The sequence below is a fragment of the Engystomops pustulosus genome, chromosome 4, assembly GCF_040894005.1.
Source record: "Engystomops pustulosus chromosome 4, aEngPut4.maternal, whole genome shotgun sequence".
NCBI classification, from domain to species: Eukaryota; Metazoa; Chordata; class Amphibia; order Anura; family Leptodactylidae; genus Engystomops; species Engystomops pustulosus.
The window spans coordinates 216,171,598-216,187,725 of NC_092414.1; the positions used below are offsets into that span (position 1 = coordinate 216,171,598).

A 16,128-nucleotide genomic window follows, 5' to 3' on the forward strand; every position below is an offset into this window, starting at 1 on the left:
CCCCCCCCCCCCAATTTTACTGAATAAAAAATAATTTGGCAAAAATCTTTCGTTTTAACGTCTCCGTCTTTTCATAGGCGTAATTTTTTTTCGGCTGACAAATTGGTTAAGGGTTTATTTTTTGCGAGAAGAGCTGTTCTTTTTAGCGGGCGTAACATTTTTTATCACTTTGTAGAGCTTTTTTTTTTTTAAGTATTACCGTAATAAAAAAATGATCTTTTTTCTGAATGTTTTAAAAAAATATATTTTTTTTGTTTACAGCGTTCACAGCGCGGGTCCAATAATGATCCTATTTTAGTCTAAAGGTTGTAACGGACGCAGCAGCAACAAATATGCGAGGGTTTATGTGTTGCAAAATGGCAAAAAGTGGCAATTCGGACATTTTGGTGCTATTTTCCATTACAGGGTTCAAACGGCGAGAACAATCCTTTCTATACTATGATAGATCGGGCATATTGGGGCGCGATGATACCTAATCGTGTATCGTGTATCGTTTAATTTTTTTATTTTTATATAAATTCTAAGAAAAGGGGGTTGATATTTTAGGTTTTTATTACATTTTTATAATTATAATTTTTTAGAATTATTTCACTGTATTTTTAGACCCACTAGGGTACTTGAACACTAGGGGACCTGATCGACCCTAACATTTACTGCAGCGCCACACTGTTATAGATCTTGCTGAATGACTTGGGAGTCTCACAGATTCCAGCTGTCTACCCTAGATGACGTCACGGGGTGATGATCCGACCCAAGATCTCGATGAGCAGAATCTCGATGAGTGTTCCCTGCATTATGCAGCAAATACCCAGTGTGTATGAAGAGTGCTCAGCCTGAGATGTACACATATGTCCTGGTGTGGAAAGGGGCTAATCTTCAGAAACTCTATATCGGCTAGTAATGGGTGTTATGAAAGGCCCCCGGGTTTGACCTGATTTTGGAGCTTCATTGTAGGATCTAAATTAATTTTAGGGGTCCTGCTGGGTTTTATAAATTTCCAATCTCCAGTTTGAATACATTTCAGAGTCCGGTCTGGGTTCTGAACTATTTTTAGGGTTCTGGTCTGGGGTCTGATTTAATGTTAAGGTTTGGTCTGGGGTCCAATTCACTTTATGGCTTGGGTCTGAATTTATTTTAAGGTGTCAGTTTGGAGTCTAAATAACAGTATTTAGGATTATTTCATTACTCTATGGTTGTCACTACCATACAGAATAGATGAGACTCCACAACGACCACCACAATTAGCCTAATTTTATTTTTTTTTTAACCCTTCTGGTTTCTCCACTCACCGAACTTCCAGCTTTGCGCTTGACTCCACCCAACTTGATCTTCAGCAGGGTCATCTTCTTTTTGCCCGGCTTTCTCTTGGGCTCGGACATACGGGTGCTTTTGGTTGGCTTCTTGTGACCGGGACCTGAGAAGGAAGTAAAAGTGAGCGGATGTTGTAGACGGAGGAAAGATGGGGATGAGGTGACAGGTAGAGATTAATTATGCATCGATGGTGCTTGTCGTGCTTATGCCAGGGAACAGCTGCTCCTCAAGGCTCACCCTTGCCCTCCTTGGTCTTGGCTCGGCGGATTGGCATTGCTTGGGGAACGCTGGCGGTAGCGGGGAGGGTAACAGTCACTTGTTCGGCTACTGCCGCCGCAGCTGCTGCCGCCGCCGCTGCCACTGCCGCCGGTGATGACTTGAATGGGTTGTTGGCACTGAATTCCCGCCACTTGGCACCCAGAATGGTCATCATCTTGGACATGGGAATTTTGGGGTTCTTCTTGGCAATGAGAGGCCTAGGGGTACACAGTGACAAAGAGCAATGGGTCTATATCCCTTCAGTTATAGGGGAACACAATGCACGGGGATAGACACCCATCACATGATGCAAGCGAAAATTTTAAGCTCCTGCGGAAAAGCGACAGACGGAAGCAAGATGCAGGACAAGATGGCGGAAAGCTAGAGTCTTATAGGATAGGATCCTCCCGCCGCCCAAGTCACCCAAGACAGTTGACCGGACCTACCTCATGAACTGGCTGAAGGCTTTGTAGTTTGTCAGTGTGTGATAGTCGTCATTGGTGAAAACATGATCGACGTCCTCCAAGCCCCAGCTGGCCAGCAGCACCGCCGAGGACTTCTGCTCCACCTGTGCCAAGAGGACAACCGGGACACATATCAGGGTGCAGCACAGATACCACCCAGCACCCCCGCTGGTCCTACTGTGACAGTAGGGTGGTGCCGATAACCGACCTACCTTGCGCTCTTCCACCACCACCTCATCTTTCTTCCTCTTCTTGGTTTTCTTCTCTTTCTTCTCTTTGTGTTTCTTTTTTCTCTTCTTGCCCCCGGCTTCGGCGTCGCTATCCTGGGAGGCGTGATCTCCGATCCCCTCATCCCAGTTAAGGTCGTCATCACTTTCCTAAAACATGGGGACGATTAATATGTTGAGGACAATTATATGGCATCGGTTTTATAAAATTTCATATGGATTCGGCCTCTCACTACCCAAGAAGTAGGTACATCGTGACTTTATTATACCTAATGCACAGGGAAAGAAGTAACTTGGTGTTTATTGGGGTCTCAAGAACAAGAATGGAGAAGCAAGTGAAGCAGGCACAATGCCACTTCATGGACTTATAGTCAGCCTAGTTCAGTGCTCAGCTATCTCCAGCAGTCATACCGAGAATAAATGGAGCAGCGGGGTGCTCCACTAACCTACTGGTGAAACATAACTCCATTCTCGTAATCAGCCTCCATAGTTTCTATCTTCTAACAATAAGTAGGGCTCCACCGTGGGTCACAATAATGCCTTTGACAAATGTCCTTTCGAAAAAAAAGTATTATGCGTATTAGCACGCATGATACTTTTCTCCTCTACAGGGTTGCACGTGCTGGGACTAACATATCTCCTTACACATTTTATTGATATTAAACAGCGTTTGAGGAGCTTTTTTTAGTAGCTGATGGTACGTCAGAGGTTGCAACCAGAAATAGCTTTATTAGTTTACGTGGCTCCAAGACTCTGAGGCGAGGAAACGACCCCCACGGACTGGAGCATCTACATAGGCAGAAAGTCTGGCCTTCCAAATCTCCAGCTTTCCCTCTCCTCCCGCATGATGTGAATATACCCTAAATATTTGTTCTGTATGTATGCATCCACGGGATAGGACATCAGTGAAAGCTATGATCTCCGAAATTTGCAGAACAGGTAACCAACCGCAAGTCCCCCTGACCTGATCCATATCAGATTTTGGGCAATCTGGAAGGACTTTTGCAACCCAGAAGCTCCTCTGGTATGGTGTGAGTCTGGCTAACTTTTGGTCCACCATCCTGGGGTTTGTTGGGTCTCCAGTGTTGGACCCCCAGTGATCTATACGTGATCGCGAGGTCTTCAAGGCTTAAGCAGAGCTGTTGGGTCTGATCCCAATAAAGAAAACACTAGGGGATTAATAACAAAAAGCCTTTTTTTTTTTACCCTTTTTGTAACTTTAACAACACCGCCTACCAAGCCAACCCCCCACCCCCCCCCCCCAAAAAAATTTTTTTTTTTGAGAAACCAGTCCTTTACAAACTTACAAAAATATATGGGGGGGGGGGGTTTAAGGTGATTCTACGTGAGATTGTCCACTTTGTCAGTCACTGATTAAGTCATGCTTGATGTTGAAGGACATCTACCATCAGAATTTCTGATGACAGACTGCCCAAACTTACTTGGCCGGTGCATCTTCTAGTATGAGGAACAGGTCTTCCGAACTTCAGGAACTGCAGGTTGTGCCTAAAAAGAACTTATCAAAATATGCTGATGGAAGGGAGGCACTTTGGCCTACATCACCAGAGCACCTCTTGGCTCCGGAGACTAATTATATATGCATGCACCCACTCTCTGAGATTGAGCCTGGTCCCATCCCCTGATCCAGAGACAGACGACCCAACTTCAAAAAATGGGGCTATGCATATATAATTAGTCTTCATAGCCAAGAGGTGCTGCGGCCTACATCCAGAACAAATTTTTAGAAGTTCTTTTTTGGGCACATCCTAATGTGGTAGGAATTAAGGTATTTTTTTGGGTTGTTGTGCGGTGCAACAATGAGTATAATGGAAATATGAAATAAAATTCCCTTCCTATATACCACTTTGCACCTTTTGGGTCTAGCAAATTTTGCTCTATTCCTAATTTTGGTTAAGTTTAGGCAGTTTACCATCAGAAATTCTGATGATATAAGTCCTTTAAGGGGGCTGTTTTACGAGGTAGCAAAAAGAGGCAGTGTTTTTATTTTCATACGTCCCAAAATCCCCTAGTGGAGCATCAATGGCTATAATTCTGCACTTGTCTACAAGGCGGCCTTAAATGGCAAAGTCTTCATAAGGAGAACTCTTACTCCCTGACCCTTATCCCCAACCCCATGAATGAAACTTGGAAACAAGACTCAAATCACTCACCGCCTTTTTGCGTTTCCGCTCTTTTACGACTCTCTCTTTGGGTGCTCTCTCTTTGTCTCTGTCTTTCTTCTTGGGTCCCCTCTTCTTCTTGATGATGATCTCAGGGGAAGGGACTGGAGAAGGAACTGGAGACAGCTCTTCATCTTCTGGTGTAGTGAGAGATTGGAGGATAATTTACATTGACCACGTGGTACTGATTCTAAAAAACGTATTCTCGTTTCTGAGAAGGTGATTTGCAACCTATTATCCCCCCCCCCCCCCCAAAAAAAGAAATTGTCAACCTAACACCCTACAGTCCTGACCAGCAAATCTACTTATACACACACCTCGATGACAACATTTGCCGTAGCCGATTCAATAAGAAATGAGGAGGACCGAGATAAAATTAATTTTAGAAGTTGAGGAGATCTCGAGTCAGTATTCCAAAATTGGGAATTGTGGTTTGAACCTTGAAAAGATGTTTCTATCTGCATAGGGCGTACGCGGTTGGATGTACGTCGTCAATGTAACGACATATGGGTCCGAGCAGCTGTTATGCCCATAGGAATGTAACTTGTGCGACCTGCCAGACGATGGAGGCAAAGGAAATCTACCACACAGATGCAGCACATGCCGGCGCGTGCCTCCAGAAACATGATCCGTTCCACTTTTTGCATCTAATAGATTCGTTTCTGAGGAAACTGTCTTTTAAAATTATGCAAATGAGCCTCAAGGGTTCCTGTCTACGTCACAGGAACCTCTTCTGGCTGATAATTATTCACACCAGCTTTCTGGGAAGGTGGTCGGTAGAAACGCTAAATGGAGGAGTGAATAACTTTGAGACAATGGAGCCGGAAAGGGGCTCCTGTAACATAGGCCGGAGCACCGGAGGATCATTTTTATAATTGTAAAGTTTTTAAAAAAATAAATAATAAGCTATTGGAACAAAAAAGAAGAACGGATCCTGTTGCGGGAGGTAGGTACAGCATGTAAGTGTGCTTGGTTAAGAAGTACTGCACCCATCAAAATCAAGTATCAAGTAGAAATGAGTGGACCTGACGTTCCCGTTGGGAACTGCCAGTTCGGCTATGTTCGGCCGTATGGCCATGGCCGATCGGGCAAATTGACGCCCCTAACAACTAGCCCCCTAGTCAACCATAGCCAAGACAATTTGCCGGATAAGCTGTTCGGTCTACAGTAAGTCCGGGTCGCGCGGCTAAACCCGAACATCAGAAACACATACAGTATTTTTCGGGCGGTAAGGCGCATTAAAAAATACTATGATTTTCTTAGCAATTAAAAGTGCGCCTTATATATGAAACGGTCGTGTTGAATAAGTGCTACGGGCCACACCAGCAATATCCTGCCAACATCCTGCACACACTGTAGCCGTGCACAAAACCCCACACCGGTGCCCTGGCACCGCGATAACAACATTGTGCCCTCCGTGCATCGGAGCAGGGAAGTAGCATGGAGAGAACGCGGCCGCGACCCTGCATGGCCGGCAGTACAAGAGAGAGACTCGCCAGTGACTGGAGGAGGCAAGTCGGAGCAGGGCAGCGGACTCTACTTACATGGGTCCCCGCTACTGGAGACGGCCCCTTCACAGCAAATCTCCAACGGGAACTGAAGACCACGCGGGGCGCGAACAACAGGCACCATAGTGCCAACCACGGGGCTTCTTCATCTGCCGCACACATGGAACCCCTTCTAACCCAAGCAGCCACCAAGAAACTGCCTGCACCTTATAATCCGGTGCGCCTAGACATCTTAGCAGGCCTTTATTGATAATGCGCCTTATCATCCGAAAAATATGGTACTCACTGTGGACTGTCCTCTTATATTTGTTATCCATGGTCTCCATTCTTCTAAAATCAACTTTCGAATTATGCTAATGAAGGGGGGCAAACCAGATCACAGTCTGTCGGGCTCATTAGCATAATGAGGCCATGGATAACAAATATATGAAGCTTACCACGGTCACGGTGCCTGGATCTACGAGCAAGTGACCCTGGTTTATCGCCATGGTTTTCCTTTAAGCCCATTGTCTGGCAAGTCGCACAAGTTACATTCCTACGGGCAGAGCTGACCACATATGTCATCGGTCACCGAGTCGTTACATCGACATGGTGCATCCAACCATGAGCTCCCTCTGATGATGGATACAGCTTTTCAGGGTTCAAACCCCGATTTTTAATTTTGGAATACTTAAAAGTCCCAGTGCCTGGATCTACGAGTCTAAATGTGCCTGATTTTGATGGTAGATTTCCTTCGAGGAGGATCTCTGATACTTCGATAACGATGGCCCTCAAGAACAGGTCAACTGTGGTCTTTCTCTCAGTAAGTAGGGTCATGGCCCTCGCTATGTGCCATATTCTCTTCATTGAGACTTGGCTCCACAGATTTTGGAGGGACTGAGCCATCACTGGGTGTGAACAGCAGTACCCTAAAATTTCAGACACAGTACCCTTCTCATCAAGCGATTGGTGACCTTGGAGTACATAATCTTTCACCAACACAACTGAAAGAAACGTTACGACCCACAGACCTAGTCCTATTGGTGACCTGTTTAGTTCCCTCTTTCTTCCTTGAATCTTTCTCCGTGAATATCAATTAAATTGTCAACAAGCTCAAAAATGCTGAAAAACATCATCTACAAGAAAAAAAAACTCAAAGAAAGAAAGAAAAAACTCAAAAAAAAAAACTCTCCACGGAGCGCTGCGGCTGCTGTCCTCCATCTGTCGGTATGATAATTGCTTTTTAATTTTCCGGGCAGGCTTCTTAATGTATAAGGAAAGTCTGAGTGATTTTCTTCTTGATAATGGCTGCCAATCAGCACAGACCAAGTGTCTTACCGAGAAATACACAAGCGGATGACACGTAACCCATCCACCCATAACGTCCAGTACAATCATCGTGAATATTACTGGCATGTACAGGTCATCGGATGTTGTGGACGGAGGTAAAAATGTTAATAACTGGAATCTACCTCACTTCAGGAATGGGTGTCCTATAGGGAACAAACCCGTACTGCAGTGGTCCCCAACCACCGAGCTGTGGCACACCAGGTCACGGGCCGTAGCCAAAAGAACTTAATAAGAAAAGGCTGGGCAGGGGACATTACTATTGGGGGCAGGGCAGGGGACATTACTATTGGAGGCTGGGCAGGGGACATTACTATTGGGGGCAGGGCAGGGGACATTACTATTGGAGGCTGGGCAGGGGACATTACTATTGGAGGCTGGGCAGGGGACATTACTATTGGAGGCTGGGCAGCGGACATTACTATTAGGGGCTGGGCAGGGGACATTACTATTGGGGGCTGGGCAGGGGACATTACTATTGGGGGCTGGGCAGGGGACATTACTATTGGGGGCTGGGCAGCGGACATTACTATTGGGGGCTGGGCAGGGGACATTATTACTATTGGGGACTGGGCAGGGGACATTATTACTATTGGGGACTGGGCAGGGGACATTATTACTATTGGGGACTGGGCAGGGGACATTATTACTATTGGGGACTGGGCAGGGGACATTACTATTGGGGGCTGGGCAGGGGACATTACTATTGAAGGCTGGGCAGGGGACATTACTATTGGAGGCTGGGCAGGAGACATTACTATTGGGGGCTGGGCAGGGGACATTACTATTGGGGGCTGGGCAGGGGACATTACTATTGGAGGCTGGGCAGGGGACATTACTATTGGAGGCTGGGCAGGAGACATTACTATTGGAGGCTGGGCAGGGGACATTACTATTGGGGGCTGGGCAGGGGACATTACTATTGAAGGCTGGGCAGGGGACATTGCTATTGAGGGCTGGGCAGGGGACATTGCTATTGAGGGCTGGGCAGGGGACATTACTATTGGGGGCAGGGCAGGGGACATTACTATTGGAGGCTGGGCAGGGGACATTACTATTGGAGGCTGGGCAGGGGACATTGCTATTGGAGGCTGGGCAGGGGATATTTCTATTGGAGGCTGGGCAGGGGATATTTCTATTGGAGGCTGGGCAGGGGATATTTCTATTGGAGGCTGGGCAGGGGACATTGCTATTGAGGGCTGGGCAGGGGACATTGCTATTGAGGGCTGGGCAGGGGACATTACTATTGGGGGCTGGGCAGGGGACATTTCTATTGGAGGCTGGGCAGGGGACATTACTATTGGAGGCTGGGCAGGGGACATTGCTATTGGGGGCTGTGCAGGGGATATTTCTATTGGAGGCTGGGCAGGGGATATTTCTATTGGAGGCTGGGCAGGGGACATTGCTATTGAGGGCTGGGCAGGGGACATTACTATTGGGGGCTGGGCAGAGGACATTTCTATTGGAGGCTGGGCAGGGGATATTGCTATTGGAGGCTGGGCAGGGGACATTGCTATTGCAGGCTGGGCAGGGGACAATACTATTGGGGGCTGGGCAGCGGACATTACTATTGGGGGCTGGGCAGCGGACATTACTATTGGGGGCTTGGCAGCGGACATTACTTTTGGGGGCTGGGCAGGGGACATTACTGTTGGCGACCGGTCAGGGGACATTACTATTGGGGGCTGGGCAGGGGACATTACTATTGGAGGTTGGTCAGGGGACATTACTGTTGGGGGCTGGGCAGTGGACCTTACTATTGGGGGCTGGGCAGCGGACATTACTATTGGCGACCGGTCAGGGGACATTACTATTGGGGGCAGGGCAGGGGACATTACTATTGGGGGCAGGGCAGGGGACATTCCTATGAGTGCTGCACAGGGGGACTTAGTATGGTGGCTGGGCAGGAGACCTATAGGGAAGCTGCTTTTTCCAGGGACCATGGTTCCAATCCCTGGAATAAGAATTTGGGTGGAGCTGGTCCTACAAATACAAAAAGGTTGGGGACCAAAGCGATACTGGACAGAACGACTCAGGAACATAACTCCCAAAGAAAAATGTGGGAGGTGTGATTGTTATCCCTACTGAAGTTACCGCCCTCAAGCATTGAAGCACCATGGGTGTCGTGACACAATACTGGGCACCTATTCGCAATTTTGGTTTAGTAGCGTAGGGTACTGAAGGGGAGTCTGATAATTGGCTACACGAGGCTTCGTCATATGTTCTACAGATACGTTATGCTTGGAAGTTGATTACATGGTTGGTTTCTGAGGCATCATCTCTTTCTCAGAGTGTTGTAGCCCCGCCAAAAAAATCATATGACCGGCTTTACAGAGATTGGATGGATTAGAATTTTTTTTTTTTTTTTTATTTAACTAAAGTACAAAGATGTCCAAATTTTCTGTAAGGTTACGTCAAGGTGACCACACCGTTGGCCAAGCCTGTGGATGTCGGAGGGACGGTCTGAGCGTGCGTTCCCATGTTCAGTTTTTCAAATGCAGTTTCCAAATCACAAGTAAAAAAAAAAAAAAAAGACAAAAAGAGGAGGAGCAGATTCTCACAATGATCTGTTCTCACCCATTAAGATCCACACCTGCTTTTGACTGAAAAACTGAATGTGTGAACACACCCTAAGCAAATACTGAGCATGTCGGTGTACTGATCTTACAGCCGATGTTAAAGGGGTTTGTCCACAAACTAAAGTAAGGCCCTATTCCATGGATTGATTAGTGGGGGTCTCAGTGCTCCACGTACCGACGTTGTAACCCTCGTCGCTCTATAGAGATTAACGGAGCTGAACGGTCATGCGCGGCCGTCTGCTCCATTAGTCAGACGGAGTGGCGAGGGGTCCGACGGATGTACGTGGGACCCCATCTGACCCCTCGTTTTCATGATCTGTGGGGGGTCTCAGTGCTGAGACCCCCACTGATCAGCAAGTTAGGCCCTATCCCATAATGGCCGTGGCCAGATGACATAGCCATATATGGGGAGGGATATCCCCCCTGCAAATTCTGCATATTCATCCCTGAACATGTGAGTGAAAGGGGCCTTACCAGTTGCACCGGAGTGCTGCCTGGAACGTCCAGCCCGAACGCCGACAACCAAAACAAACTGAATTGACATGCCGGAGTTTAGTTCCGGTTACTCAGTGTTCGGGCCTCATGTTCCAGCCAGCATACGTTGCGTGTTGGACACCTCACACTTTCAAATTTGTACAAGGACTTAAGCCTCATGCACACGACCATATATATGTGAGTTAGTCGCAAAAACGTTGCAAAAGCAGGACCTATTCCGGCCCATTTATGCGGTGTGGCCGCTCAGCTTCCTATGCTGATGGGAGGGTTAAAGAGTGCTCAGACCAACCCCCCATATCTCCATCCGGCAGAAAACAGGCCTCAAATCTGGCCTGGTAATGAGCATGTTCGTGTACATGTGACCTTAATTAGTGGTCATGGGGCCTAGTGTGGTCAGAAGTGTCAGCAGAATTATGCTTAATAACCTTTTAATTTCTTTTGCTACTTCTTCCCACGGGGTGGGGTCCCAAGATTATCACAAAACCACCAAAGACTTATGTATAAAAACAAAAAGTCACTGCTGCAAAAATCAAATGGATCTCCCACATAAAGTTTCAACTGTACATCAGCGTTGCCAAGTTTTACACCGATAACCCAATGCAATTCGGACAGGCCACCCCCCCCCCCCCCCAAGGCACCACGAGCAGAAGTGAGCATTGTCATACCAAACCATAATGGTACAAAACAATGAAGGGATCAGTAACCAAGTGGGCACAATGGGGGGTCATTTATCTTAGTCTGATGCGCCTTTTTTGGTTGTATTTTGTAGACTTTTTGAGCGCATTGGGGTATTTGCACAATTTCTTGCACCTTTTTCTACCAGTTAGCTGTGTAGCAGCTTGCGCCTAATTTGTCTTTGTATTTCTCCTGCTTCCAGATGTTTGCGCTTATTTAACATTGATTTACACCTATATGGGCGCAAATAATTGTCCAATAACCCACCAGTCCGGACAAGCAATGGAGTGATTTGCGCAACAAAATTGCACCTTTTTTTTTTTTTAAAAAACTTTATTTAACAAAGACAAATCAGGTGCAAAAAAATTAAACTCTCAAAAAGCACTAAAAGAGCTCAGGGAAGGGGAAAATAAGATAAATGACCCCCAATGTTTCAGATGTTGCGACACCAGAATTTGTTTTCACTTATAAGACCCTCCCATTGCTCACTATAATTTTCTATAGAATTTTAATGCTTTTTTTTTTTCTTTATACACGTTTTAAATCTCCCGCCCGATAAATTCCCCCGTAACGCACAGATATTTACGTGCTCCTGAGGAATGTATAAATCTGAGGCTTGCAATAAAATAAAAAAAAAAAAAAGGTCTGGCAGCGATTACAAAATTCTGGTGGAAACCCTAAGGGAGAAGAATAATCCAGACAGAAAAAAAATTGGGGGCCTGTAATAAAACTAAGGAGGAGGAGGAGGAGAAGAAGGAGGAGGGGAGGGGGGGGGGGGGGGAGTATTGGCTGAGATACCATACAGAAAGAAAAAATATTCAGACGTAATCTAGAGATCTACAGATGACAAGAGGTTAACAGCTTCTGCTGTCAAGCCTCTTCAAGGCCATCGAGAAGCATTGTCTGCCACCGGGTGGTGTGACATGACTGGGAATAACAGAAAGATACTGCAGTCAGGCCATTACTAATGTTCTAGGCAAATCAAGGCTGGAGGCAATTATCTGATACAGCGATACCTTCCGATGTGCTGACAATATTGTAGGAACACGCCCAAATATTCTGCAAAATGGTTACCGAGAGAGAGAGGAAAAGCAACCTGATGCTCGGGGAGCGTCGTCGCATTGTATTTAAAAATAGAACTGTGGGATATTATTGGACAGACGGTTGTTACTAAATATATTTTATATCTTTTAGATTTTTTTATGGTTGGATTTTTTTTTGGGGGGGGGGGGGGAGGGTTGTAAAATTATTTCTATGTTTAAACATTTGGTAAGCAGGTATCCTACTGAATAAACCAAAAATGCTATGAAACGGGGTAAAACATTCAACAAAAATCTGGGTACAGGGTAAAAATTTTTGGCAGGTTATGGGTGTGAATATAGCTTAAGTGTGACTCAAACTGGCTAAGCGCCTCCAAAGATGGCCAAGTCTCGGCCAACACACAGTCAACGCACATCAAGATCTTTGAACAGATCCCTCAGTTCTGTTGTGCCCGTTGTGGTCCCTAGGGCTTCCCGGTCCTCATTCACCTGAAGTGATATTGTCATGTGCATTGTGCACCTGAGCGCTAGGTCAATGTATTGGCCTCAGCAGCCACACGCTGTTAACACACGAGACCGATGAGGCCTGTGGTTGGGTGCACAATGAATATGACACCATTAAGCTGCAATAACAACTTCCGGTTGGATTGCAATCCCACCGCAAAGGGCAATGGCCTGTCCCGATCGCATGCGATTGGGAATCAGCACCACGCGATCCAATTGGAAGGTGTAAACACAGCCTTAACTCTGTACTGATAGCCGCTCAAATCTTTTGCCGATTTCCTTGTATGTGTCCATACAGACAATGAAAAACGTGCAAAAATATTTTCCAAAAATTTACAAGGTAGCTATGTTCACATTGGCTCCATGTGGACCCTCCATTGGTAGTTTTACCCCATTTAAGAAATATAATGGCGCTATATAAATAAAGATTTTATTTATAATGACAAGAAAATTATCCCAAGTAGACTTGTCCACCAATAAACCTTGTAAGCAGTCGAGGCTGGCACCACTGCTGCCCCAGTAGTCACATGACCAATGACACTTCCGGCCTAGCAGTTCCAGAGAACCAGTTATATTAATAATCCCTTTAAACCTGCTGCTGCGAGATGTAACCCTGTTGGCTTTCATTATGCCTCAATATGGTGAAAGTGTGAGCTTAGGCCGGTTCCACACTTGCGAGTGTGATGCGATAAACTCGCATCACACTCGCAACGCATGCTGCCTGGATCGCACGGCCCCAATGCTGCACACAGGGACTGAACTGACATGCTGAGTTCACTCCTGCGGTGCAGCGTTCGGGCCGGGCGATCCGAGCAGCATGCGTTCATCGCATCACACTCGCAAGTGTGGAATTACATTAGTTTTACACAGCAAGTGTGACTTAGACAGGCTTCGCACCTCCAAAGATGACCAAGTCTTGGTCAATACACACAGTCAACACACATCAAGGTCACGTCACATTACGACCACGAGGCCACGTTCACACACGGCACACGTGTTTTTGCATGCGATTTCAGTGCGTTTAAAGAAACACACCACGAACAGACCTATAACCCAAGCACCCTTTGTGTTTCATTACAAAATGCAGAAAAGTCTCAATGTAAGTTTACAAACCTTACAATAATGATCCCGGATAAGAGTAGTACGAGGTGATACCTTTCACCAAATACGCGAGACTATATTTTGGGTTGAGGGTGGTATTCAAGATTTTACCAAAACTGGGTAAAAAACCTACATTATAATACAACGCAAAAAGTTAATGCGAAAACAATATTATAACTACAAGTAGGGATACCGTAAACTAAATCCTAAACGTCACAAATGATGACTACTGAAATTGGCAAAAATTCTTCTCGTTGGCTCGTATCATAATGAGATAATAGGTGCGTTTACGAGTCTCTATTACTGGACATAAGTAAAATATAGTTCAGTCAAGAAATTGCCAAATTTCTTGGATGTGCAGTTTGCTTCGGTTTAGTTACGCCTACCTAAGGATGAGGCCGCAGGGCAATTTTGGCAGCAACTCCGGCCACAATACCAAATATCGCGCCGACACCTGACATAACACAAGTGAATGAGGCCACAACGCGACCCGGAGGTCACCACAACTTCGACTGAGTCAAAGGAAGCAAAAAAAAAAAAAAAAAATCAAACAGCACTTCAGGTGCCAATTTCTCGTCACGTGACACGCGTTGTGGCCAAAATAGCCCCACAGCCCCCAGACTATATAAACAGACAGGTAGTGATGCCTTTTACCAGACATGACGACAATAATTATAATCACAAGTTTTAGATAACGCCCCTCACACACTTCCTAGCCCACCAGGGAGCCATGAAATAAGTGTCAAGCCCCTCAGAGAGGCAATAAAAGCCACCACACACACACAGACATATGTAGGACATGCTAAGTAAATGGCGGGAACACTCTGTGGTGTCACTCTATTTAAAGGTGAAGGGACAGACCACACCACTGAGAGGAGGAGGGGGGGTTGAGGTGGACACAGTGGGGGCTGCCGTCACCAAATCAAACAATAGGGGGACACTCGGCTCTAGTCCCCTCGTCCCCCCACCCCTCCCTCGCTGGTTGCAGTGAGACCGTCCAACGGTTAATGCGGTGGGTTACTACAGAGGGGGGACTTGAAGCCGCCCCCGCTTTCAGGTCCCCTTCGCCCCCCGCCAGTCGCTCCCTGTTTACCTGCGGCAGCGGCGACGGTTGGCGCGTCGTCGGTTTCAACACTCCCCGGCTCCCCAGAGGACGTTGGCGGGAAGAGAAGGCTGGGGCTATGGCGCCTCGGTGTCGCCTCAGGCTCCTCGTCTTCGTTGTCGTCGTCCTCTCTTTCCTCCTCCTCTTCGTCCTCTTCTTCTTCATCATCCTCTTCCTCCTCCTTCTCGCCGTCCCCTTCTTCGGACACGGCCATCTCCTCTTCCTCCTCTTCTTCTTCGTCCCTCAGCGGGGAGGAGGACATCGGCCGTCCGCTCTCTGCCTCCCGCTCGCCGGCTTGCCCTGCCCGGCTCCTCACGGCAAAGTTTCCTGACAGGAAAAAATGCACAAAACGCCCGGAAAATGCAAAAATAACCTTAAAGTCGACTTCATCCAACGGTATTGACGAAAATTCTCCTCAGAAAATGCTCACAAATCATAAAAAAATCGCTTAAAAGGGGGGGTTAAAAACATCAACACAAAAAAAGAGAAGGGGGGGGGGGTGGAGGATCAAAAATCAGATTTTCATTCTTTGTCGTGTTTTATTTGTGAACCAGCACAGAAAAAAAAATTAGCCCCCAAAAAATCCCTCCCCTTTAAGAAAGGAAACTTAAAAGGGGGGTTAAAAAATATCCAGGAAGAAAAGTCTTAAAAGGGGGGTGAAGGAAGAGGAAAAAAAAAATCTGTAGTAAAAAAGAATCAGGGATTTATTTTTATTCAGATCAAATAGGAAAGTTGACAGGGAACCAAGATGGCCGCCCCTTCAATTATTATATGTAAAGTTAAAAAAAAAAATAATAAAATGAGGCTGTGTGAGATATTTATAAACCTTCCTCATCCCTCCCCCACCTGAATCACACAGCAGCTACTCCCCCTTTTTTATTAAGACCATTTCTATTATACACAGCAGCCTCTCTCTGGTGAAAGAGCTGCACAAAATGGCTGGGGGGGGGGGGACAGCTGGCACGAAAAAAAAAAAAAAAAGTATAAAAAATATATAGATATAGGATATGATAGGCATATAATAATACATGGGTGTGGCTATGTCAGAGCAAGGCCAGACAGATGTAAATGTGCAGTCAAATAGGATCTGGCTGAGAAGAAGAAGAAGGGGAGGGGGGGGGGGAGGCAAGAAGTGTCGACAAAAAAACATATGACTGAAATGCAAAAAGAAAGCTTTTTTTTTTTTTTTGTAATATATAGTTACAGACAAAGGTGGAGACGATTTTTCTTCTTGCATGTTTTCCTTTCTACATATAGATTAAAAAAAAAATTTCTGGTGATTCTGCACAAAGCTTGACCGTCGTTACAGAGTCGGGGGGGCGTCCGATGAAGGACCCCCTTGACACGTAATTGTGATA

General features: G+C 46.2%; 1 protein-coding gene across 3 annotated transcripts in view; it reads right to left on the reverse strand.

The window, feature by feature from the left end:
* The window catches only part of CHD3 (chromodomain helicase DNA binding protein 3), a 64,917-nt gene extending 49,361 nt beyond the window's left edge, over positions 1-15,556 (reverse strand). For all 3 annotated transcript variants that reach the window (XM_072149923.1, XM_072149924.1, XM_072149922.1), the window contains exons 1-6: positions 14,762-15,556; positions 4,432-4,577; positions 2,246-2,410; positions 2,016-2,137; positions 1,549-1,787; positions 1,290-1,414 (exon numbers count right to left, since the gene is read on the reverse strand). In XM_072149923.1, coding sequence (XP_072006024.1) covers positions 1,290-1,414; positions 1,549-1,787; positions 2,016-2,137; positions 2,246-2,410; positions 4,432-4,577; positions 14,762-15,032 — 1,068 coding nt within the window. In that variant the 5' untranslated portion in view covers positions 15,033-15,556. The remainder of the gene's footprint in view (positions 1-1,289; positions 1,415-1,548; positions 1,788-2,015; positions 2,138-2,245; positions 2,411-4,431; positions 4,578-14,761) is intronic.
* Positions 15,557-16,128: the final 572 nt, after the last annotated feature.